The sequence below is a fragment of the Pundamilia nyererei genome, unplaced genomic scaffold, assembly GCF_000239375.1.
Source record: "Pundamilia nyererei isolate P.nyererei 1_Seehausen unplaced genomic scaffold, PunNye1.0 scaffold00102, whole genome shotgun sequence".
Lineage (NCBI taxonomy): Eukaryota > Metazoa > Chordata > Actinopteri > Cichliformes > Cichlidae > Pundamilia > Pundamilia nyererei.
In genome coordinates, this window is record NW_005187503.1 from 1941810 (window position 1) to 1969503 (window position 27694).

Sequence of the window (27694 nt, forward strand, 5' to 3'; positions counted from 1 at the left end):
ACACACACACACACACACACACACACACACACACACACACACACACAAGCAGCTTTGTTCAGCTTCATTAAACCCTTTTCACTTCTGAAATGGTGAAAAGGGGGTCAAGATCATTAATGGAGACAAGGCCGGCAGATTGTGAAATACAGGCCATGAGCGAGTCTGTCTGGTTGCATAACCTTTTCTTGGACATATTTTCAGAAATGTCCTGGTCAAACTTGGCCAATTATTCAATGATCCTTTGGAGAAAGGAACATGCTGTCCAGTGTGTTTGGTAATCTTCCCAGCAGCCATGTCATAAGTCATGCATTTATTCTTGAAACTGACCCATCGAGATTCCATTAGGCTGAGAGGCGGCCCGATAAGATTTGGAAAAGCACTCAGCATTTTGACATTGGATATCTCCTGCTTTAGCTCTTGCATTCACCCAGTTGTACAGAGTTGGACAGCTTCAATTTCATTTCTAATTCCATGTGATCTTGAATATTTTGAGCATAACTGTTTGGAAGGGCAAACCATGTCGGAGCTTATGTAAAATACCCAGGGAGCGTGCATGTTTGTGAATGTAGATTTGCATTCTAATATATAGCTTTTCTCCACTGTGTTATGAAAATCCACTGACTTTTTGTTACAGCTCGGATCTGCCGTGCTGTCCTCTAGTGGCTGTCCTTTCTTTAAATGCATTTACTCTGCTACCTTCTGCCTCTTTTCTTACATCTACCGTCTTTCCCACTTTGTGTATCGCCTGCCTAGAAGCCCCCAAGGTTGCCCGGGGTGTGCTGTGCCAGTGAAAATTCAATGCCACTGAAACTTTAATTAGCCAGACTGTGTTTCAGTGGCAGGCGGGTGGCAGCATTGTAGAAAAGGTCATGCGACTCTTCTGCAGTCTGCAGCACCCTGGGTTCCCCTCAGGTTTTATTCCCCCCCACATGCCCAGTCCCCCTTCAGCACAAAACACCTCCTTTCCTGGCCGTCAGCCCCATCAGCTCTCCCGGGGAGCCTCTGTGTTAAACATAAATGCTCGCTAAATTTGGCACTGTACGTTTAGGAGAGTAAACTGTGGGTGACTTTCAGTAATGTTAGCCGGCCTAACTGTCGTGCTCTTATGTGTGTACACGGCGTCCTGTATCGACCCTCGTGAGTGCTGGAAGTGAGACGGGTCAAAGATGATTTTTAGGTCGGCGTTTGTAGCGTCGCACACAAAGCAGCTCTTCCCACCCTGGTTCACATCTAGCTCAGAAGCAAACACGCTGCCGCCAAAGTGATGCATTCTTGACACCGAGCCATATCGTAGCTGCTGATTGGAGGCTGCTGAATGCGCCTGAGAGATGCCAGAAAAATAAATGCCTTGTGGTTTTTTACCCCGTTCTTGTGAACTCTAATATTTTATTACCAAGATCCTGTCTTTGAGAGCCAGTAACCTTCATCAAGTTCTCTCTCCCAAAATTATGTTCTCATTTAAAATGCAAAACACAGAGGGATTAAATTTTGTGATTTGCACAAATATATAGACTCATATAATATTCATATTTCCAAAGTGTTTAATTTACTGATTGCTGATTTAAAGACATAACTCTATCTTTGAAGACAACACTGTGAATTACAATATTGCAGAATGACTGTTATCTATGCAGTAAAAACCTATAGTGTGCAAAATGAGGGTTTGGGCATTCAGCAGCAGCGACATGCTTTCTCTATATAGTGACAGCATTGGATCGTTGTTGGTGCCATTTGTAGTTCTGTTTGGTGATACTGGCATTCAAATGGTGACTGTACTCACCAGTGTGTTTATGCAGATGATTAGAGACGGTTACAGATATGATATGATTTCCTTGTTCTTGTGCTCTAAAAACCAAGACTGAAATTGCAGAGACACAAGTATACAGTTAAAAACAACTGAGGATGCAGTTACTGCAGATGCTAAAGCCAACATTTCTTTTCGTTCAGCTACCTCGTTCAACCTTTTTTGTTCCTGGGAGTAAGAATACCAAAGTTCGCACAACGGTTGGAGTTACATGCTGTTAGGTTCGGGTGGGTGCCTAATCTGTTTTATTCAGCTGGCTCGGTGTTGGGTCCACCACAGCCGTCAGCCTAATATATGGGTGTAGGGAAGAGGCCAAAGGAGCGGAGTGGGGATTTGTTGGCTGAACACTCTGATAGTGAGAGGCCTTCCTTTTTTTGCCTGGCTAGCAGAGTGGATGGATAGATGGATGACGAAACTCAGAGAAGGAATAGCTGTTATTGTGAGAAAAATTCTTTGGCCTAGCCACCAATGTTGAGGCAGTAGGCCAACCATAAGCCCAATACCAACCAACCCAACCAACAAAGCAAGCGCATACCCCCCCAAATCACTTTGGGGTAAACCCGTTTAACCAGCATCCACATTTTTCTTGTTTGTGCTCTCCACCCCGGGCGATGATTAGAAATAGACGAAGGAGGTAGCTGAAAGAAAGGAATTTCTTCATGAGGTTCTACACCTGGAATAACAAGTAGAAAACTGGAGGTATTTTACCTGCCAGCCAAACCCTTGAAAACTGTTTTTCCTTGTTTCTTGTCCCCTTTTCTTCCCCTATTTCTCATTTCGGTTCTCCTCACTCAATTTCAGTCCTGGCCGAACAGCTGTGCCCTCAGTTGCAGTGGGTTTCGCATCCGTGGACTGGCCTGATCTCACAAATAGTCAGCCAAATCAAGAGCTAATCACCACCAATTGCTCAAATAACCTTTCTCGTGTGTGCTGAGGGAATGGTGGAGGGAGACCTAGAGAGGGGAAATGGAGGGAGAGAGGCATGAGATATGCTAAGCACGGGAGGTGAGGGGGAGAGAAGGGAGGGGGGTGACCCTGGGACCACCTGTTTTTTATGGAGCAGAGACTCAGGCACTCAATGCCACATTATCCAAAATGACTCTCTGAGGTCCAGTGTTGACATTAGCTGCTTAGCCATCAGAGCTTGCCTGTCCCATGGCTCCATTTCAAAAAACTGACAGAGGGGAGAATAAGTGTGACCAAGGGCTCTGCAGTCCAGCTTCAAAGTCTCAAATTTACCATCACGTCACCCGCAGTACATCTGCATTTAAGCCAGAGAAAAACACTGGCAGATAATATCTTGTTTTTTTATGTTAGGCCAATGAGTAGCAGGAATTTGCATTACAAAAAGAAACTCAAGCATCAAACAACATGGATAGCATTTCAAGGTATGTTGTCACTAGGTTTTATGGACTCTAAAATGTCTATATTTGTATCTGTCTCCTTAATAGTCTGTCTTCTTAATTCATTTTTCCCCCTTGAATTGTAAGTGTCTCTTTACACTTTTCCACCTATCCACCTGCCTCAACTCCTGCCCCTCTTCTGCTCTGTCTTTGCCCCCAGCACACCATCCTCGCGTCTTTCTGCAGGGTCAGGGTGTGCGTCACTCAGGGTACAAAGAGATAGTGATGTTTAACCTCTGAAAAGCAGTGACACAACCACAGGAATGCCTAAACTACTCCTACACCTACAGCTTCAAATCGAGTAGAAGCATCTGCTATTCTTGGAACTAGAATCCTTCACACCCACTTTTTCTGTCTCTCTTCCTCTTTCTCTCTGTAACACTCTATTCCGCCTCTCCAACTTCTTTTCCCTTTCATTCTCGTTCGCTTGCTAACATCTCTTTATCATGTTAAACCCTCCACTTCTCTGCTCCGGCACAAGTGACACAATCATTTTACTGGCCAAGCCAAACTGGCTAAAATACTACACCTCCTCCCTTCCTGAACATCAATTTTAGAGCGGGCAGAGAAGTTGATTTGGCCTTAGGCTGTATTTTTGAATTATTTATACTCCCATTACTGTATACATGACACATAGACAGTTTGCCTATTTAGAAGCTGAAAAGATCTCCTCTTCCAGTTTTACACAACAGCTGACACTTTCAGCAGAGTTATTTTCTTAAATAGCGTTTTAGTAAGAGTTTAGATTCAGATGCATTTAGGTTAACAGAAAATGCCTTCTCAAAAAATGTCTGGTTTTCTCTAGCTGCACTTCACTTCAGTTTAAGTATACCAGCAACCACAGCAACAGTGTAGTCATTGCCCGTCTCCACACGCTGCATTGCCTTTTATCTGAATCCAGCTGTACAGGGCGAGAGAGTTTTTAAGCTCCAGCAGAAGCAGCAACAGGGTCAGTTGTACAAAAAGACTGATTGACGTAAGGGACAAAACCTGAGATCTCTGGACTCTGCTTCGTCCTACCTCTTTCTTTTCTCCTTTTCACTCTGCTGACTTTCCTTTTGAAGCAATATCTAGAAAGCAGAAGCCGCACCAGCACAGATGAGATGTGTTCATTTGTGCGTGTCAGACAGCAGTGCACGGCATGTGGGTTTGACAGGTTGGACACTTCCAAACAAACACAGGCAATTCTGCAAGGCTGGCTCTGAAGAAGGCCAGTGTACGTGTGTGTGTGAGAGAGCTGGAGAGAGGGAGAAATGGTAACTAGCAACACTCAGGTTAATGCCTCCTGTTGCTACTTACTGTTGCCCCTGTCTGTTCTTGATGCACACTGTCAGTCAACACAAACTACCTGCTTGTTTTTTGATTTTCCCAGGCTCAGATCTGGATTTGTGCATCTGGTTTTTGGTGCACATTCTTTCTGCTCCAGTATTTTCAACTCTCGGGCTTTGAAGAGTGCATTCAACTGAACAGGGCACTTACCAAACAGTTAAATTTGAAGTTTAATATGATACTTAAATGCATATTTTAATTATGGAGGTTAAATTTACTCCTCTGCAAACACTTGCCAACAACATGCTGAGCAGTATTTAAAACAGGATAGAAGTGGGGCGGCAAGCACTCGCCAATCATTTGGAGATTACATATTTTTCAATACTTCGGTTACGTTTGCATAAAAGTCATAAACAAGGGTAATCAGTAGAGTAGCTCTGTCCACAGCTATCCCCCCCCCCCTCAAAAAAGGTTTGCTAATTGAACTTTTGTTTCTTTAATTTAAACAAAAAAGAGTGTACATGAATAAAATATGAAAAAACAGCTTGATAGTCAAACCCCTGCCAAGGCAATTCACTCTCTCAGCCTTTTTTCTTAATTCTAAATAATGTTTTAATTATGTGGCTGTAGTTTAAATGAATTTTAATGGATTGTTAATGTGACCCCATTCAACACCCCTACAAAGTTTCATCAGAATTTATTCAAAACTTCTTTGTATAAGATCTTTGCAGACAGAAAGATGATATGCATGCACACACCCAAACGCTGCCAAAAATATAACCTCCTTAGCAGAAGTAACTTGTCTTAACTAAAGTGTTTGATGTCCAGAGGTGGTTGTCTGCCTTGCCTTTAGCTTAGCCTACATTTGTGAATCCAAGATTACACTATGATGTGCTACCAGTTCATCACAATCAAGTGCTTTATAACCGTGGAACAACCCTTCAGAATACATCAAGTTATTTTTTGTTTGGCACTCTTAACCACTGGCTTTATACCAAAGTTTTGCACTGGCATACTCAACTACAGTCCTAAATATCTTTTTTTCTTCTTTTTACAAAAAGTGTGTCCCCCTGAGCAAAAACTTTCACACTTTACATGCAACTTTAAAATAGCTTATACAATATTTTTTAAAATTCAAAGAACTTATTCTTTTATTCCTCTTCCTGCCATTATAAATCAAATCTATGTGAATTACTTTTGCAAAGAACAGCAGGTAGAATTAATAAGTATCAAAGGCTGGTAAATGAATTCCATTTATCCTGAAATATATAATTTTTTGCAAAATTTTGAATTTTATGTCAATTTAATATTAGAAAAAAGGTAGGGGGATGATTATTCATGAGAAAGTTGCACAGCAAGACATAAATGGAATGCTGCTGGATTCAATTCAGCACGCTGATCCAGTCTCATCCAAAATGACACAGAGTAAATTGTGGGAACAATTTTCCCAGTGGAACCTCTACGAGCTGATCTGAATTTTAAAGCATTCCTTTATTGAACATCCCTTAATGTGAAAATGAATTGTTTTAAATTTAACTCTGTAACAATGAATTCTGAACATATGCTAAAACTTTTAAATTACCTCCTTTTCCTTTATAAATTACCTCACTGGCGCCCGGCAGCTTCATTTCTGCTTGCAGCTATAATCCATTCTTATTATTGAGGGAGGTGAGTAAGTTTGAATGTTTCTAATCAACTTGTCATCCATTTTAGACTTGCCAGTTCATTAAAAATAAAATCCCATCAGTAACAGAAATGGGCAAAAAAGTTAAATGACAATGGTTGATGACAGCCAGTGACCACAGCGTGTGTGACCACAGCCAACTTCAGCAGATGGGTATGATGACATACGCTGGCCAAACACTTTAGCTCCGTTCTGTTGAAAATGAATGGACTTTATCATTATGTTGTTTTTCGTCTAACAAATTATGAAGCTCTATTACCTTATGATGCCTGATTGTTAGATGTTGTGTACTACTGCCAGCTTGTTATTGCCCAAAGAATGTGACATTTGTAGAAGCAGGAGAAAAAAAGCAAAGCAAAGAAAAAACACTACAAACAGCCAGACTACCTTCCATTCCAACATCCTTCCTGCATTTAGAGCTGTTAAGGGTTCGGTAGGAAACATTCGCCAGTTTACTGCAAGCCCGCCAACAAAACTCGGGGGAATCCCGGCACCTAAAAAAAAAAAAAAAAAAATTAAGTGATTCTGCCAAGAAAAAGATTGACTGCTGAAGCCAGAAGAGGAATTATCCAATTTGTTGAAGCTTCTTTGATTTATCGCTTCTCATCCTTGCCAGCGCACTGTTTTGATGTTTAAATTTTGTAGTCTTTGTTTTTCTGAATGATTTTTTTGACATTGTTTTCATTTAATAAGCGTATTGAATCAATGTTATACTGTATAGATGGAGAGGGTAAAATGCACATTGTATCTGCTTAAGGCAAAAAAAAGAGTGTTGAAGCGCAACATTGCACTCACTTTGCATTGGTCACGGTTTTCATGCGTTTCCATTTACTTCAGGGATCATGAGAAGTCACTGATGTCATTTCACTAGTGTTAGGGCTTAACAGCATTATGAGTCATGAGAGGGTCACCTTTTCCCTTCTCACTGGATCTTTATTATTTGTGTGTCCTTTCTCTAATGTCTAATTCTGAGTGTCTGAATGTTTTTTTTTTACTTGTTCATGTCTTTTTCTTTTTTTTTATCATCCTTGAATGTTTAAATGAACGATTAGCCATCTACATGCTCTCTTAATGTTCTTTCTTCTGGAAACTTCTCTTTTCTAAGCTTACAACATCACTTAGTTTACAACTGACATTCAAACTCTTTGCCACATTTTGCAGCATAAACAGAAGGCCTAAACTCTGAGCTGGAGATGTGTGAGCTGTGGGACACTTAAGCTGTTACAAGGGGACGGTCAAGGGCAGATGCTGCATAGTGCTTGTATGCAGCATGAGAGTTGTAGTGATTGTCAGTGACCGGGTAGGATGGATCCATGCTTTCATGTTCTTTACACCAGCTTCTGACCCTACCACCTGACTGTCCCAGCAGATCAGGGACCAAGAGATCAATTTTGTTGAGCCTAAAAGCATAGAGTTGCTGCCATGTGATTGGCTTATAAGATATTTGCATTATTGAGCAGCTGAGCAAGTGTACCTAACAAAGTGGCCGGTGAGTGTACGTACTATTTTCTCTCGTCTTTTAATGACTCGTGTTCTCGAAGGCTTAAGTGCTCGCATGTGATCTTTGCCCAAGATTTCCCGTTTTCATCTGTCATCCTCTTTATGTTTGGTTCTTTCTTACATCCTGTTTTTCTTTTTTATCTTTGATGTAAGACTATAAAGAAGGCGCGCTTCTTTCCCATCTTTTTTCTCCCATTCTGCCCTCTCTGTGCATCTGCCGCAGTGACACCTGTCTTTTGAATTACCATCAAAGACTTAACAAAATAAAATGTGCTGTATAAAACTATATGTAATGTTGTTTTTCTCAAATAGGTGTAATTTCACAATACAGTATGTCCATATATTCTTACTGATTACTGGAAAAAGAACAAAATAAGACGGAGAAAACTGCTTTTTTTGTAGTATCCATCCTTCTACTTGTGTTGTGTTATACTTTGCTGTTCAACTTTAAGCAGATGTTCGTCAAGCCAAATTCACAGCTGCTAAAATTTACTATGGCGGGACTCATCCTTAAAAATATGGCTGTTCAGTCAGCTGATTGTTGCCTGTTGCTGGAAATTAGTGGAGTTAATGTACTTAAATGCTGCTGTGTGCAACTCACAAGGGTACTAATATGGCATAATCATTACACATATTTAATAAGACAGTGTGCTTTTTAAGGTTAAGGAAACCCTCGGGGTAATATTTACTGCTCAGAGGAAACAGTAAATCTGGATTGTGGGTGTCTCCTGCATCTGGTTTTACATGGGAAGAACCCTCACTGCTCATATTTTTTTCAGCTAGAGTATCTATATTCTAATTAATTGTATAAAGACCTGCAGAGATGATAAAATACAGTTACTATTCTCCATAGTGTGCCTTTGCACCTGCCCCAAGTCCCTACACGGGTTCTCCAAAGGTGCTGAACAAGCCTAAAAAAAGAGTGTTGCTGCTTTTATACAATATTCAGCTGATTTTACTCCTTGCTTTTCCAATTTTTTTTTTTTGCTACTTTTCCTTTGTTCTTGATCAAACAGTGCCGCCCAGTATACACAAGTAGTGCATATGTTCAAGTCTTCATATGCATGCACAGATGGGCTATCATATGCCGTTATAGTAGCCTTCATTTGCACAGGAAAAGAAACGCATACTCACAACTCACCAAGCATTGGCATAAAGACCTTCTGGGAGTGCAGATGTGAGGAGGTTGTCCCACATCCAAGTTCAGGTTTCACCTACCTGCTATTCAAGGCAGTGCTGTGTTGTGTAATCGTGCAAACACACAGTCACTTTGTAAAGTGTGTCAAGAGGCAGAGGGCAAGGTCTAAGCACAACACTTGGGTGGTCCATCCACCCGTTCCTTTCCTGTGCTTTTGTACGTACCACACTGACGTGTTGTGGTTCTGGGCAGCTCTCTGCCTGCCCACGTACAGCAAAGAGGCACTTCACTTTCTCAGCTCTGATGACGGAAATGGAATACGCCTGGATCCTTTCATCCAGCAAGAGCGAGAAGAAAGAAAGAAATGCCGTTCTGGGATGTCTCATGCACATGCAGCTGCCCTCTAAAAAAAAAATGTAGCTCAGCTTCAATTTTATCACATTTCCAGTGCCTAGACAGCTGTCAAACGAATGACATGTTTTACATCAACCACAATTTGTACATTTTCATCAGCCTAAAATAGCTCGTAAAGCCTTTGTTTTATAGGCAGTTTTATTTCTGGTGTCTCTTTTTCTTGGGGTTGATCCAATGTTGCATCAGAATGATTGCCATTGTATTTCTATTTGGAAGAAGGAGGGTTGAAGAGAGACAAAAGGAGAGAAATAAGGATACAGTACAGGAAAGAGAAATGGTAGATGGTAGAGAGACATTAAGACAGAAAGAGAACAAGTAAGAGAAGAAGATTTGTAAGGAGGGGGGGAGGGCCGAAGGCCAGCAGAGTCAGAGATAAGAGGCTGGAAGAGTGATTGAAATAGGATTAGTGGAGACAGGCTCTGCATCCCGGCCGCAGCATCACAGTGTTAAACCTGCGCCTCACAGGGACTGCCTCTGTCACATCAAAGCCTCCCCAGGCTTGCCTGGCAGAGAGGCGAAGGAGCCTCCAGCAGGGTCATCCACAGCCCCACACACACACACACACGACACATATATGACCATACTGATCACATTCTTCATCCATTTCCAATATGTTTCCATTATGGGCCTGAAGCTTGCTCCTTCCTTCTTGCCTTTTCATCTCGCTGCAGTATCTTTGTGGCGTGTATTTGGACCGCGGATAGGATCCATTGATGAGCCATCTTTAACATTTAATGAGGCAAGCAGTGATGAGTTGGCATTGGAAAGCTACTGTCTCCTGCTTCCCCAGAGTCCAAACAAAGTTTTAATGAGAACTTTCCCCCAATTTGTGCCAAAAGCACAGGGCTTTTTAACTGCTTCCCAGACTGAAAGCATACAAAAAATTTCACGCAAGTACTGAAGGAGGGCAGACACCTAAGTGCACATAAACAAATAACAATCCCTTTCATATACTGTGGTGTTTGGCGGTAAATCAGCACAAAATCAGTACTATGACGTAAGAATGAATATAATCACTGGTAAGGCTGGGCGAGTAATAGGCTGTCAGTGACTAGCCGAGTCTATCGCCTGTTTTTTATTTTGGGGGTTTAAGTTGTGCTGCTTTAGTGTTTAATTCAGTCAAAAAAAAAAATCACCTGTTAAATAGTAGAAACAGCAATAGGACCTGGCAGCTGGTGTTAGACACGTTCTTATTCCGCTGAAATATTCCTTTCGCAAAGGGCAGTGACTAAATTACAGTTAAGATGTCTTTAGTGACTAGTTACGATTTAATATTAACTAAAGCTCTAAAGAAAACCAATAATTCATATTTGAGAACTAGACTAAAGCTCTCCATGTAGTTTCACATCCTTATTATTTCAGCACGTGTTACCCCCGCCTTCAGCAGGTGCTAAACTGACTGAGGGTAGCTGGGAAATTTTGACACATTGCCTCAACTGATTATGTGGTTATTGACATGCTGGTCTTGAATGCTTATTTAATGTTCTAGTTTAGTTAAAAGTTAGGCTTTTTTAATTTTGAAGATGTTTGCTGTCAAACGATTCAAATGACTTGAAATGTATTAGTAGAACACAAAGGTAATTCCCACCTACTTCCTTTATCAATACTTAAAAATCAAATCTAAATTTGTATCTCTAATGTGCTACAAAATTACTTACAGCTTTGTAGCTCAGCGAGTGCTGAAGGCACTTGCCCCAGCTCTCCACATTCACTAATCAAGTGAAAACTCCTTGTTCCATGTTCATCTTTTGTGCTTATGCTTGAGAGTGTCTCGGTATGATCAAACGCTGCACCTTAGTCCCACTCTGTTGCAGTAGATTATGAATCCCTATGGCTAAAATGGCCTGTTTATCTGCTGAAGAGAGACAATCCACTGATTGGTGAGTGCTGTCGCTCTGTGTGTTTGTATGCGTGTATGTGTGTGTGGGTGTACTCGTGTGGTATCTGTATTAGTGTGTGCGAGCTGGTAGTTTTCCTCTCGGAGCTCATCAGTTCATATCCACCACCCATCCCACCGCAGCATGCAATAAATAGAGTCTCCGCCACTCGTTGAGAAATGGCACAATTATCCCCTGCTGGTGAAATATGGGCCGGGATGCACCACTGCTTCTTCCCTACAGAATAAGTGTGAGTGTATGTAAGTGTGTGTGCCCAGATGCAGCGTTGAGGGTGGCTGTTTTTTGTCCTTTGGTGTAGTCTTTGTGATGTGCTTTTGACATACAGGGAATTGTTCCCACTTACAGTACATATCAGCACACATGCACGCATGCATGCATGTAGTATATCTCCACATGTACATTAGTGCACACAGTGTACTTAGAGAGCAGCTCACGGTGCAGCATATTGCAGTTTTAGCTGAGACAAGCAGATAGAAGATCTTGCTGTCTGTCAGTCAGGAAGGTCAGTCAAAAAATTCCTTGCAAGCCACTTTGCATATAGACCCGTGGAATAAAGAAATACAATATATTTTTGCTTTTGCGTGGAGCTGCATCAGTGACATGTAAGCTTATAAGCATACCGTAGGTGTCTTTATGCAGTCCTGCTCCTTTGGCAATTTCAACTTTTGTATTGGATTTTCACAGGTCCAAATAGGCTCCAGCATCATACACGTTTTATATTTTTTATGAATAAGTTATATCACAAATTCCAGTTACAGAATCTGCCAGAATACGGGGAGTCTAGAATTTATTCACTCATTTACAAACATAGCGGTAAAATTTGGGTATTTTCTTGGGTACTTTCTTTCTGAAAGGGAGATCTGAGACGATAGATACACCAAAAGACCCGAATTGTCATGACAATTGCTGCCAATTTTCCCTACAATTTATTTTTTTATTGTAACGTATTCGGTAGAGCTGCTCTGAGGGGCCCAGTGGTATATGTTCATTCACTCTGAAGCCAGAGTCAACAGACAGTTAGCTTAACATAAAGAACAGAAGCAGGAGGAGCTACTGCACTGTACTGTCTTTGTCTGAAGGTTACATCATATCACCCTACCAGCTCCTCTAAAGCTCATTAAGACGTATCATTATTCCTTTGAGTCACCTTTGATTTAAATGTGTTCGCTTTATAGTTTTTAGATTTCAAATAAATTCATTAGCAACACATGAATTTTACTTTACACCAAAAGAGCAACCTTTAGGACCGTTTATTGCACTTGCATGCTTTTAGACCTTTTATAATGTTCAGTGACTCTCTGAAATGCCAAAGGGCTGCCCATTCATTCCAAGTCAGCCATACACATAATTTTATTAACCTCAAGTGATTTCTCTTCCCAGTGGCTTTTGACATTTCTGTGACTTTGCAAATTGCTCGTTGTAACTAAATGGCAAAGTATAGAAAATAAGGCAAATATATTAACCACAGGTTGGTAATCCAAATGAACTGTCCGACCAGGCGAAGGCCCTGTGGGTTATTACGAGTGTAAAACGCTAAATTAGATTTCTCTGTTTTTACAGGTATGGGAAAATAGTGTCAACCAAGGCCATTCTGGATAAGAACACTAACCAGTGCAAAGGTAAGTGTCTAGTTTTTGTGCCTTGTTTAAGTGCATTGACTGTCACTCTGTGGGTGTCCTGTCACAGGAGCCGCAGTCCAAACCTTTTTGTAAATTTCAGACATCGGCCGAGAAAGGTGCACACGGTAAATCAGTGATCTGGTGAGAAAAAGGATCTAGGTAAACATCTTGCTCTTGGAGGTGCTGGCCTGCTTCAGAGGTTAATTAGGAAGGGAGCCACACTCTTAGCCTTTCCCTATCTCTTCCTCGATTTCCTGCTTTGTCGTACGGATGACAATCATTTGGAAAGGGTGTTTCCATTAGTATCCGCGCAGTAATGCACATGAAATAATGACATTACTGGCTCATTTGAAATTGTTTCTGGGGCACACATACTACACACAATTACATGCTTGAACATATGCAGCCAATTAGAGGGCTAACAAGCAAGCAAAGATTAGATAAACTTCAGTTATTATCTTTGTCAAACTCATCTTCTTAGAACCTTGGTCAGCTGCCTTACAAGGCTGAAAATACTTTTTGAGGAATCAATTTTTTAATGATGAAGACCAGTGAAGTCTTAAGTGAAGAAATTGTGAAAGAGAAGAGAATATAGAGGGATGAGGGAGGGGAAAGGGAAAAAAAAGATTAGTGTGCTACTTGCCCCGAGGTGTCTGGCAGCACTGTTTAAGAGCTATTGAAGTTCCATCAATACTTTTAATTGCTTTTTGTGGTTTCCCGGGCTCTGAAGTGTGGCCTTTCAAGGTGAAGCTGCCTTCTTAACCCTGTTACAAACATGAGTATATCCTGCTGGGCATGCTCTGGGTCAAAATGTTGAGGAAAAGAACCTTTGCCTTTTAGAGGATAGGGAAAAAAGGCTGATTATCTTGGCAGGTCCTTTTTGTGAGTTCGCCTGGCCATTAAAGACAACACTTGGATGCCTGTTAGTAGCAAGGATATATCTACAGGTCACAGGACACAGAACAGAGTGGATTAGAGGGGACAGTGAGAGGTATAAAAAGAGGTGAGACAAACATCTTTGAATCTTCCTGGGTTGCGAATAAAAGAAATTAGATGTTTAGTGTTGTCCATGTCCAGCTGACCTGAGTTATGTACAACACTAAAAAAAAAAAAAAAAAAAATCATCCCAGCTTAGGACTGTGTTTTGTGGGAGACAGCATTTCCCATAACTCACCTTCCTGGAATGCAGGACTGCTGAGATGCCAAAAAGCAAATATAAGCAGACTTATTTTATGAGTGGAAAGGATGGTCCTGGTCTACACCCAGTCACAGAGAGGTAGATGGATACAGAAAAGTGGTGACGAAGAAGAGTTTGAGGACGAAGGGCTTAGTAACCTTGAAGAGAAATTTACAGTTCTTTAGTGTTTGAAAGGCAAATTGAGGTGAGGCAAAGCTGCACAAAAACAGGATTTTTGCCGTTTTTTGCTTCCCATTTCTGCCTGGGCATCTCTCCCAGTAACTGTTTTATATATATATCTATGTCAAATTACAACGTGAATGATCTTAGTGCACTTGAACACCAAGACCTTATAACGTTGCTGAGAGGATAAAAGATACGTCTGTTATAGTATTAAAAGTGGTACTTTTTAAATACATATTTATAATTACAAATGTATTTTTTAAAATATAATTTATTTTATTACATATTTATTTATTGATACTGTCATTTACTTATTTCTTTTATGTGCAATGGAAAATCTAAACCCATAAGATGCCCTGCTAGCAACCTGTTGACGGTGCACCTCACCTGTGACAGCTGTAACCTCTCCATAACCCTGACTTGGACAAGCGTTTAAGAAAATGGGATGGGACAAAATGGCAAAATGCATAACTATTTTTATTTTTATTTTTTGGAGTGCAGCAGTTCTCTTTGATTTTCTTTGATCAAATACTTGGCGATGGTAGGGACAAGCATCTCCCGAAAGGTGAGCAGCTATCAAAGCGCAAGCGATCCAGGCAGGTGCACTGAAGCCCGATGGGCTGCCGTCCGCTCCTCGTAACAAATCGAAATCGGCACACAGCCCCGATCTGGTCACGGCTTGTTTCCATTCATCTGACCCCCTGTATCTGACACTTGTTTAAATGTCAGGATGGTGGCTTACCTTCACTGTGCTACCATCACGCAGCTGTCTCTCTCTCTCTCCCTCCTGTCTGTTCTCCTTCTCCATCTCCTCTTCCCTCTTTTGTGTTATCTGTCTTTAGCTCAGCTCAGTGAGTGCACTGCCAAAACCATGTGAAAAATGGGCTAGAGAAGAGTGCTATTAAGAGAGAATCAGCCATTGGAAAACCAAGCTAGTAACAGACCTTGTACTTGCTGACTAACGTTTGGGTGTTTATATTTTGTCAAAGAGTAAAATGTTCTTCATAACAGTCTAAAATAATTATGCTTTTGTATATACTGTACAAAGCATTGCAGAGACTAATGACTAATTTATCAGTTAATTAACAAAGACTTTAGATTAGTTACCACTGGATTGTTTACACTGATAAAAAAAAATGTCTCAAACGGCAGAGTTACCTGCTCATATGGCAAAAAAACTTTCAAACGACTCAACCTTTTGAGAGCTCAGTGCTGTATGTCAAGCTGCCAACTGTAGGCAAAAATATGTAATTTCTAAAAATGAAAGTATGAACCAGTAAAGATGATGATGATGGTGACGTAGATGATAGTGACTTGTGTGGGGGGGCGACCGTGGTTCAGGGGTTTGGGAAGCTCATCTTGTAACTAGAAAGTTTCCGGTTCGATCCTCAGCTCTGTGTGTCTTGGTCGCTGTGTCCTTGGGCAAGACACTTCACCTAGCTCCTATTGGTGTTGGCCAGAGGGGCAGATGGCGCGATATGGCAGCCTCGCTTCTGTCAGTCTGCCCCAGGGCAGCTGTAGCTACAACTGTGGCTTGCCTCCACCAGTGTGTGAATGTGAGAGTGAATGAATAGTGGAATTGTAAAGCACTTTGAGGGTCTCGAAAAGCGCTATATAAATGCAATCCATCATTATTATTATTATTATGATTGTGTGTCCAGCACATCGACAGATGTTTGAATGGATTGAGATCTGGGAAGCTTGGAGGCTAAGTTAGTGCCTTAAGCCTGTTATTGTGCTCCTCAAACCATTCCTGAATTGTTTTTGCGTTATGGCGGGGTCCATGATCCTGCTGAAAGAGGCCACAGCCATTGGAGAATACCATTCCCATGAAAGGGTGTACATGCTCTGGATTTCCCAACCTTTTAGCCACGGCACATATTTCACGTTAGAAAAATCGCACGGCACACCACCAAACACAAAATGTTACAAAAAACATATTGATAATTTTTCTTCCACGGCACACCTGATCATTTCTCACGGCACAGTGGTTGGGAAACACTGCTCTAGAACAATGCTTAGGGAGGTGGCATATGTCAAAGTAATATCCATATGGTTGGCAGAACCCAAGGTCTGCCAGTAGAACATTGCCCAAGCCATTACACTGCCCCTACACTACCCTGACAACATCTAGCCATCACGATTTGTCCCTTGTGAAGTGCACTTAAATCTTTATGCTTTCCGGTTCTTCCTGCTTCTAACACATCAACTCCGTGGACAAAATATTCACTTGCTCCCTAATATATCCCACCCACTAACAGGTACCGCAAGGAAGAAATAATCAGGGTTATTCACTTCACTTGTCAGTGGTCATAATGTTATGCCTGATCGGTGTACACTGATGACAGGGAAAAGTTTGGTGGGTGAGCTGCTAATGACGCACGGATTTATTCACAAACCTCTGTAATGACAAGCTCAAATAAGCAGGTCACAAGCAAGTAGCCTCAATAAGAATACTAGTAATCTCTTAACAACACAGACACAGTGCTTCCCTTTAATACCCCTCAGGAAAAGTGGTTTTGGGCACTCGGTTTTTCTCTTATCAAGCAGCACATACTTGGAATACAGCACCCACAGAATTAAGGAACACGATGTTCTTTACTTTTTTCTTTAAATCGAAGTGCTTCTTGGACAATCAAGCAAGTTGCGATGATTTGCTTGCATGATGAGCTTTCCCTGAATCTATTCATAATACCTAAAATGTACATTCTAGCTTTGTTTGATAATTCTTTAAGAAATGACTGTTCCACCCTATAAAAAGAGTGATTTTGAGCTTAAGACAAAAGCTAGTTGATATGTGAGATGGAGTGCTGAGTGTGGGAGTGGAGGCTGTCTGTTGTGGTAATGCAGAAAAACAGAGATGATGCTTTTGTGTGCTTACAGGTCAGGTGTTTGGGAAGTGTGTAGTTACCGTGCATAGAAAAACGAAGCAATACGGGCACCTAACTAATGTGCACATATGCCTTGTTTCTCCATAACCGTACATCTGTATATACATTTGCCCTCAGTAAATGAGTGTGCACTGTAAAGTACTGCAAAGCCTTGTTTGAAGCACCACATCATAAAAACTACACTCCAAGACCATGTAATATACCTCTCCCACGCACTCAAACACAAAGGGCACACTCACACACACACCGAAAGACTAATGGTACCCCCGCACTCACTCCCCATCCATTTGCCTGAGGTGTGTTCGACTCTTGCAGCAGCAGTGGCTGCGCAATAGATCTATCAGTCCTCTTCCTAACTTCACAGCATGTGTGCCTGCGTGTCTGCCTGTTCTGGCTGCTCTCCTCCACCACCTCACCACGCAGGCCTTTCAATGAGCCTCTCTATCTTCCCAGCGCTGACTCACTCCCTCACTGCCTCCCTTGCTCGGTGAGACACTCACACACACACACACACACACACCTGTACTCTTACAAGGGTGCACAACAGTTGCATGTAAGCCGTGCGTTCCGATAAATGCACGCACATGCTTTGGATGTAGCCCAGTTCAGAGAGGAACAGGAAGTTGTGAAAGGGCTTTAGGGTTGTCAAGAGCTGCAGGTAAGAGGAGGCATTCAGCTTTTCATCTCACTCTCTCTCTCTCTTTCTCTCATGCACCTCTGCACTCTCACTCTGCTTCTCCTTCTCTCTTCATCTCTGTTTTTCTCTCCCCCTCTCATACTCCATCTATATATCTGTCTCTGCACTTTCACATAAACTGTAGAAATACAGCAGAGATTTGGGCTTTACATCACAGATGGAGTGGGGGATTGAGAATGGCAGAGAGAGAAAGGAATAGATTGCGAGAACCCAAAACCGCTCATTTGCCATCCATGCCCACAAGGGCCTCTTAAAAGGCAGCGGCGGCATTTGAAATAAAGCAGGGCTGACCGAATGGAGACATTTTATTTTTCCTGCCAGAGCCCGGAGGCAGAGGAAATGACCTCAGCCCTTTAAAGGACCTCCGTTTCCTCCTCCGCTTCTGGGAGATAAGACTGTGCTGAGATTCACCGGCCCGACTGGCGCGCTGCTGCGACGGCCCACCGCACTGAATTGTGGGAGATAGATGAGATGAGATAGTCTCTTGTGGCTGTGTGTTCGGCAGTTTGTTGTTGTACATTTCTTTGCCCCGTAACTTGCCGTCCATTTTACATGAGGATGCTAAAAACTCACAAGGGCATTACATGAACTGACATCTTGAAAGAATTACTGTCGCCTTTACTCTATTATGTGGGTGAGCTGTTGTAAAACATGCTAACCTCTTATTTTATCCCTGCAAAGTTAAATCATGTTTGAAGTCTCCAGGCATTTGATTTAAAACTTCAAGAAGTAAGTACAGTATGTTTGACTGAAACCCTAATTAGTGTGTATTGGAAGCAGAATGTCTTCCCTGCTTTTTGAATGCTCAACTTGATCAATTTCGTCTGGCTGCTCAGCATGTGCAGCCTCGGTTTGGTGCAATTTAAAAGCCTGTCAGGAACTTGACCATTACGTTCTGAAGCATCTAGTGCCCTTACCACAACGACAACCTAATGGAGAAATACAGGCAACGTTGCATTCTATAAAAACAGATTTATTGCTGCATCAGTGCCTAAGTAGAGTATTGCATGACTCTCAGCATAAGGGCTATTGATGAATGAGGTGACGCTGATCAAAAAAGGCCTGTTTTTCATTGTCATGTGCATGTGTATTGGTGCTGGCGGTGGGGGTGGGGGAGAGACCAGAGTGCTTTCTGAATCCGTTATTGGTTTCTCATTAGAGGGCCAAGATATAAACATTTGTCTATGTTCTGCACTGTGCTGGTGCAATTAAGGATTCTCTTTGCCGCCCCTTCTGCCCTTTGAAAGTGAATTATGTGCAGATGAGAATCTTGACTGAAGTGTGGCCAACAGCAGACCTTTTCCAAATGCCTCTGCTCGCTCAAAGCCATTCCAGAAAGACGCGATATCAGCCGAAGGAGAAAGCGAGAGAAAGTGTGTGCTGTTCCCTGCTTGCATTGCGTATTAATGACTCTAATTAGCAATAGCTGAGAGATAATCACATCGATCTGGACAGATTCAGCATGCAGAACGTCACTGGATAACATCTGCAGGCTTTGTTAACACCCCCTATAGCACATACACATAAATCTTTTTCTCTTTTTAACCCCCCGCCCCACCATTTCCCAATCACTCTGCATTCCGCTACATTCCAAGTTGGCAGTTTACCAAGAGGCTGTCTGATTGGCCAAGATTGTCATAAATACAGTCGGGCCAAAGCCATCGCATTCCTTGAGCCTCTGACCTTTTGTATCCCTTCCATTTCCTGTGTTGTTTTTGTATGCAGTGTGGTCGTCTCCTGTTTATGCGATTGCATTTTTAATTCTTGTAAGTGTACAGTCGAGGTCATGGTGAGGTGATAACCAGGAGCCAAGTTTTCCCAAGATGCTTTTTTTAGACACAGATCTGTTGCAAAATTTGGGAAATTTGTTCATTTCTAATTTGTTGTTGTTGACTGTCTCTCCTCTGGATCTAAACAAAGAGAAACATCTAGTATTAATTGGAGTGGCAGACTCTTGGGAATCTCCGTTCCAGGTTTTTGTTTCTCATCATTGTCTCAATCCATTTTTACATCACACACATGCCTGAATTCCTTTCCTTGTCGTGTTTGTTGACAAATGCCTCAGCGGACCCTGTGAAAGTTGAGGAGGCGTACCTCCAGTCATCTCTTATCCTGGACCTAACCCATGGATGGCAGGGGAACCACTATGTGAGATACGGCCTTGCACTGACCTGCCAAAGCCCTGGCCCCTTGCACATCCCCTGACTAATGATCATGCCCTTGATTAGTTAAGGAAGGCATAAATCATAACTGCAATGCAGAGGAAAGTTAGCTGGGGGCGGCCAGGCCGTTCCTCATGAATGACTAACAGATGCAGGACAAAAGAAATGGGCTGCATAGTTGTTCGGAGGAATGGGACAATCTGTCTTTGTCCAGATTTTAATGTTTGTCTCTACCTGGAGATTTTCCCCATGTTCCTAGGGCACTTGCTTTTCATTGATCCGGCTTTGTTCAAATATTAGCCTGCCTTGCTGGTGGTGCTTTCAAGCCCTAGTACCTGACGTGATTACATTGCTTATTACAGACTGCTGCTCAAATGGGGATAATATGGTGCCGCAGAAGATGGTACCCCGTGTGAATATTAAGGTTAGTAATATCCAGGTATAGTCAGAAAGGAGGGAGAGCAGGTATTCTAAGATGCTCACTAAGTGAAGTGAAGCTGTGAAGGAAGGACTGCACCTGTTCTTTGTGTAAAATTATGTGATTATGCTCCTTGTGTTTTCACATCAGCGTGTGCCGTAATGAGTAACTATTCAAGGCTGTTTGCCGTTCTAACTCTTAAGTGTGCGAATGTGCATCTTCAAGTGTGGGCATACTTCTATGGTAGAGTTTTAGATATGTTAACATGTGTGGCTGTGCTACACATGCATTTCCTTTCTGGCAGTTACCGGTTTCTTTGTGTGTGTCTGTGTGTGTGTCCTTGTGCACTTGTAGGTGTTCATTCTTAGTGTTGGCATTAGTGCTTTGCAAATGTGAGTGTGTGTTCTTTCAGATATCTGTGTGTGGGTTCTGTATAACCACTCAGTTTTTTGCTACAGGTCTCATTTTAACAACCTCTTGACAAGTAATTAACACCCTTCAGGTCTCAAACCTTTCTCAAGCGCTCTTCACATGTTGCACCAAACACATCAGGGTTTTGCTATTAAGCTAGCAAGCTAATGATGCTACCAGAAGAGGGATGCGCCTCTGCTTTCTGTGGGTTATTTTTTTATTTCTTCCACTCAGTGTTCGTCTACTTTAAATCCTTGATAGCTGTAATGAATGTATGAATAATTTAGTTTTGAATGTCTCTTAAACTTCATGAAAATAATCTTGTGCCTTCAGATAACTCTGATTTAATGCTATAAGCTAGGTCCTCTGTTTGTCCTGATACCGTTTCTTTTTTATGCAGTGTAAATGTAGAACTACAAATTCATGCGACATATTTTAAGTAGTTGCTTCTTATCCTGAATTTAGCTCGAAAATGCAGTAGAAGCCATATGGTGGTGTGCTAGAGCTAATGAGTGTGAATAGATATGAGTTAATTAAGGACTAAAAGAGAGAGAGCAGAAATGAAAAATGATGAACAGAAAAATGAAGATGTAAGAAATACTGAGCTAGAGAGGAAGGATTACTGTGAACCCACATGTTGTTTAGATATTTAACCTGAGAAGAAGTTCATCTTATATTAAACTGTAATGTACGTTATGTCCCTGAATCAGTACGACCAGAACAGTTTGTGAGTAATACTTGTTCTTTGGCACTTACTATACTTTCTGAAGAATTGCATCAAAGGAGAAGGTGTGTTAATAACATCAAGATTGCTTTAATGGCCGTCTTTTTGCAAATATTTCCATGGACATATAATATACAAGGCAAAAATAGATTTTTTACAATTCTAACAGGGCTGAAAGTCCGCTTATTAACTTTTATTCTTCAGCACAGTCTGAATTTTCTTAGGCAAGCTTTCTTGTCTTTTTAAAAAAGTATTCAGGAATAGTTCACTAGGTTTCTTGAAGGATGATCTCTTTGGATGTTAGTTGTCTTGTCTTCCCACACTGCTTCAATAATGTTGAGGTCTTGGCTCCTGCAAGGCTAATCCATGACTGATCATATTCCATTGTGTTTTTTTTCTAGACATGTATGATTGTACTGCATTGGCGGTGTGTCTGGGATCATTATTGTGCTGAAAAAGTAGGCCAATCAGATCCTTTCCGGGTAGTATTGCATGATGTGTCAAAATCGGCGTTCATCAATTTTGAAAAGATCCCCAACACTACTAGCTGAACTGCAGCCTAAACCATGACAGCGCCATCACCATGGTTTATAGATGGCTAAAACACTCACTATTATACCTCTTTCCTGGCCTACTTGAATTAAATATTTCAATTGATATTAAATATTACACTGATTGAGGATTTTTGGATTCATCACTCCATGAGACTTGTTGCCACTGATTTTCAGTCCAGTTATTGTGTTATTTGGCATACTTTAGCCTTTACTCACTGAGGTTTCAGAGAACAGCAGATGGATCAGCCCAGATGGATCTCCAATGTCCTGTGTCAGGTTTTAGCTGGATTTTTTTCCTGCTTTCATGTCAATGGGACATACATAGTTTTTTTTAAGCGGCCACTTCTTTTGAAACACTGCACATCATGCTGATATATACAAATATACGTTTTCAGCTAATATTTCTTTGGGAATTCTACTCCTGCACCATCGAGAGCGTCCTGACGGCAAACATCTGCACCTGGTTTGGGAACAGCACCAAGCAGGACAGACGAGATCTGCAAAGAGTGGTGCGCTCGGCCGAACACATCATTCAATCAGAGCTCCCTGACCTGCTGTCCATCTACACCAAGCGGTGCAAGTCCAAAGCTAGGAAGATTATGATGGACCTCTCCCATCCCAACAATGGACTCTTCTCACTGTTGAGGTCTGGGAAGCGCTTCCGCTCCCTTAAGGCCAAAACAGAGAGAATGAGGAGGAGCTTCTTCCCCCAGGCTATTCAGGGCCTGAACCAGGTGTAGGACTGGACTCTCCCACACACATCACCACACGCACCACCACACATTTCCTATAATCCTATAATTCCTATAATTTATAATCTCTTCTGCTATTTGCACATTCTTTACTGTAAATTCCTAAGTTAATTTGTAAATTTTGTAGTAACCTGTAAATTGTAAATATTGTAAAACTTTTTTTCTGTCATTTAATGGTCGGGCATTGTACAGCTACAAGCATTCCACCCCCATGTCATACTGTGTATGGTTGTGTGTGTGACAAATACAATTTGAATTTGAATTTGGAATCATCTCAGTGGTTTAAAAAAAATACTATTTTTTGGCATTTTTTAGAGATTGAAGTAAAGAAATGGCAACTAATCATGTGTTTTGTGACAGGCTACTAATACACACCTGGTTAAAGATATAATTTTAAATTGGTTCTTTGCCAAAAATAATTTCACTGCAAATTCTATGGAGAAAAAAGGTGAAAAAGGGGGGAAGAAAAAGAAACAAATGTCTGGCTCTTGGGACCAAACTACAAAGACATAAGGGGTGGCTTAAGACACAGTCCTGTACTTGGATATACTGTTGGATTATTTTATTTATTTATTTACAGCTCATGTCCAGTTTGGCTTCTGCACAATGAACTGCCACTGCCCCCCCTCTTGGCCGTAAACCCTGGCAATCTGCCCTCTGCAGATCCCCGCTCCCACTCTCTGACAAGGACAGTCCTACACCTGTGAGAGAAGACGACAAGAAATACAATACAACCAATAGGCTCGCTGCTTCAGCCCGAGATGAATGCCTTAGCTATAAATCCATGTTGCAGGGTTGATAAGTTAATTGCCTGTATTGCTATCTCGTCGCCAGCGTCTAATATAAAAGAGCCCACTGTGAGAGTTATTTTACAACAAATTGGCATTGTCTCTAAGTACAAGGCCAGTAGGACAGTGAATCTGGACAAGAAAATGAGGAAAATTTACTTTGAGTGGCTCCAAGACCTGCTCTCTGCGTCTGTGTATTAAAACAATCTTAAATAACTTTTTGCACACTGAGTTTTGAGTTGTTTTGATGTTTGCAGATGGTTTAAACAGCTGTTTGTTTTCAGGCTGTCAGGTGTATACGAGGGTGTAGGATTGCGGAGAAAGTGTTTGCTTATGACTTGTCACTTCGACGCAGCATTAATGCACAGACAGTTGTGATGTGGTCAGAAGTACAGAGTGCTGAAAAAAAATATGCATTGCAGATGTTTCTCTGCGGGATCTTTAAACATCGAGATAGATTTATGATCCTCCCCTGTTGACTTACTCACCCACACATACACACAAACACACACAAAAACAAGAAAGTTAGAGGTCGCACGCAAGCACTCGTACACGCCCATTCAACAAACACACAGGCAGAGACGCACACTTTTACGCACACACACACACCACCACATGGTTTAGTGGAGGGTAGCCGCAAAATTTATCATCAGTCAGCTGCTGGTGGTGCAGGATAAATGGAGGAGGACACAGGAATGTAGCCCCAGTGAGGATGCTCTCCTCCGGGTTTGGAGTGTGACCAAGGCGGTCTTGGCTTGGCCACAGTTAGTCACGGATGCCAACTCGCTTTTTGAAACCGCCGTTTTCTCCCTTAATGTTTGCACAGCTCGCCGCAGTCTCCCAAAGCCATCACCCACCCTCCCTGCAGGGCAAAAGTGCTGGTTAAACCCTTGAATGGACAAAAGAGATCCATACTTGTAAAGCCAATGCCAAATTTCAAAAGAGTTTTATTTATGTCTACTGCATCCCAAGAAAAAGCACCAAATGTCAGACTCAAGAACAAACAGCAGAAACTTGCATGCTAAAACAAAACAGATCAATATAATGACATCAATTCAGGGTCTTGAAATTTCTGATAGACCTTATTTTTTTAGTTCTTATTTTTTCCTGTTAAGACACACATAAGTAATTACCATTCTCAAAATGTAAAAAAAAAACCCCAAAACATCATTTTTATTCAACAGGAGACGGATTAACTGAGTAATAATGTGAGCACTGTACCAAACTGTATATGCAGCAAAATCACAAAAAGTGTTTGTACAGTCGTATTGCTGCAGGTAGAGTGAGGCTGAAATCATACGGCAATGAATCCATTAATCACAGGAATCATATTAGAGCATTGTTATGCATGTTTGTCAATTGAGTGGCCTATCTATTTCCTCCATTAACCATAATTACTTTAATACATGCAAAGCTGGAATTATACACATACATGCAACTACAATGATTAATCATCCACATGCAACAGCAGCAGCTTTAGAAGTCATCTTGATGACTCACAGCGACGTAAACAATTACGCTGTTTCCCCCTGCACACCATTGTAATGCCCCGTGACTTGTCGTCGATTCATTATTCATACTTAGGGCATTATTATTCCATTGTGCGCTGTGCAAAATGGGATCATTAGCACTGAATATGAGAATGTGAAAAATGGATATATTGGGGAAAATTGTGGTGGATATTGTAGGTAGAAAACCCTAAACAATCCTGACTATTAGCAGATAAAGAATAGTAATTTTCCCCAAAGTAATTAGGATTAGCATAATATGACAGTGAATGCATGAATGATGCATACTTGATTGATATGTCGATGCAAGCACTGTAATGAGTCCCTTATCTCCACTCTCCAATGTAGGCTTTTATGCAGAGCGTAGCCCAAGGTGGCATCTACTGTAGTTCTACACCTCCTTAAGGGGACTGTATTAAGGAGCGCCCTGCGTCACACACACATTCATACAAAAGCAGTCACTGAGCAGTGCTAGCGTCTATCATGTAGTAACTGATTGAGGATGGTCCTTTTATCTTGACAGGCTCCCACTTAGAGCCAGACCAGGAAATATGATATGGCAGCTCATGTTCTCAGAGAGACTGTGTGTGTGCGTGTGTGTGTGTGTGTGTGTGTGTGTGTGTGTGTGTGTGCTCGCACGTGTGTAGGTAGGAGGGTGCCATGCTCCGAGTGTGCAAGTGTGGATATATGTGTCCTTCAGCAGCACTTTGCGTCAATCTGCATATTAGCGTGCAGCTGCACAGCATTATCAACAACCTCACATGTCGTCAGTCACTTTGAGCTGCTTTTAAGTGACAGCTATCGATTGGAGGTTTGCGTTTGTGCAGAAGCATCAAAGCAGCACATTGCCCTCTGCATCCCACTTGAGATTGTAACTCTAGAGTACCCGCATCGAATGCAGCACCAGTACAGCATGTACTTGGCTTCGGAAACTCATTCTTCAAGCAACATCTGCGTGCATCTGTGTGTAGGTGGGTGTATGTTTGTGTTCTCTAAGTGTGTGGAATGTGATGTCTTAAATTGAGCGCCACATTGTTTCTTGACCCTGCAACTTTCTCACAACTTAATGGAGTTTTTTCCTGTTCAGTGACTCACCGAGGATCTGTGTATTGAGTAATTGTGTGCATACTTTACAGTGTACAAGTACACTGTATGAGTAAACAAACAAGTACATACAGAGCAAGTCTTTGAGGATCATTTTATTGAAATTACAGGAAGAGAACTGCTTTCATGTCTAATAGTATTAAATAAAGCTGATACTTATATTTAATGTGCATTGTTGTGTTATATTTGTCTATATGATTAGATTTATTTACCTTTTACTCCACTATATTGGAACCAGTATCTTCTTTTTTCACAAATCAAATTGCAGTGTCGGTGTGGCTTTAAGAAAAGCAATAACCTGTTACTGTGCATAATCCACACAGCATAATCATAATTACTTTAAAATAAAATTACACTGTTTTTTGATGAAGTCGTATCACTTGGGGTAATTATGTATGTTACCAAAAGTTGTTGTTTTTTCCTTTTTCCGAGGGATTATTGCAAATCTTAACAAACTAGGTAACGAGTATTCAGCTCTGAGAGGGGAACCAAACATAACAGATGGATTGCTGACGTGTTTTTAATCACCAGTGTTAGCTTAACAAAAAAGTAATCTACATACTACTATTAATTTTCAATGCTACTTCCATTTAGCCTAATAAGGTACAGTATGAGGCACTAAATTATATGTTTATATCCCAAACAATTTTATGTTCTTTTCAGTTCAAAATATATTATATCTAATGAGGAATTCATTGAATATTTCCTTACACAAGTATATAAGAAAGCATATGTAGTAACAGATAAATCATGAATCTAAATTCATAGTAGAAACATAATGTATAAAATGTTTCTTTATGACTTATTGCTTAACTCTAGACTTTTAAAACTCCAACAAAAGAGCTCATATATCTATACAAAAACTGAAAGACTCAGGCTTTCTATAACCTCTATAACCATTCAGCCTGATAAAAGCACAAATAGTCTTAAAATGTCTCTGTATCTCTCAATTATTATTTTCCTTTTCAACAAAACAAGCCTTTAACTCTTTTTACCCTGTGGCTACAGTTCAAACATTCCACATTACAGAATCATTATGCGAATATCAGCTGCAGGAACTTCACATTGGAAGAGCAAACTGGATCTTTTACTGAGTGTCAATTCAGGCTTTTTGAGTGTATTTGACTGACCTGAAATCACCCCCTTCCTCAGTCTGCCTTTCTTCTCTACACACCTTTTCACTTGCCTCCACCTTTCTCCCGCTTCTCTCTCGGTTTAGAGAGATTTGAATGTAGGTCAGCAATCTCTAAAATCCTCATCCAAGTTTGATAAGTGCACTCCAGGTGGTAGTCGGGTAAATATTAAATTTGTAATTGGGGGTTCAAAGTATCCACGATTTAAATATTCTGGTTTCTGATTGTTAAAGAAAATAAGCCATCGCCCTGAGGACCTCGATAACATAATATGTAGTTCTCTAAATGTGCTCGTAATACATTTTTTAAAGTGTTAATTTGTAGAATCTGCAAACATTTAAAGGGTCTGTTTACCCAAATGACCAGAGATGCCAAATGAAATTTTATTTTTTGGCACTCACAGTAATGAAAATAGCATTTAAGCATTTCAAAGGCCTTTTCAGACAGTTACAGAGGAACACGG

At 41.2% G+C, this 27694-nt stretch overlaps 1 protein-coding gene across 3 annotated transcripts in view; it reads left to right on the forward strand.

The window, feature by feature from the left end:
* Window positions 1-27694, forward strand: part of LOC102200034 (RNA-binding motif, single-stranded-interacting protein 3-like) — a 287017-nt gene that overhangs the window by 129859 nt on the left and 129464 nt on the right. For all 3 annotated transcript variants that reach the window (XM_005740714.2, XM_005740713.2, XM_005740715.2), the window contains one exon: window positions 12671-12729. In XM_005740714.2, coding sequence (XP_005740771.1) covers window positions 12671-12729 — 59 coding nt within the window. The remainder of the gene's footprint in view (window positions 1-12670; window positions 12730-27694) is intronic.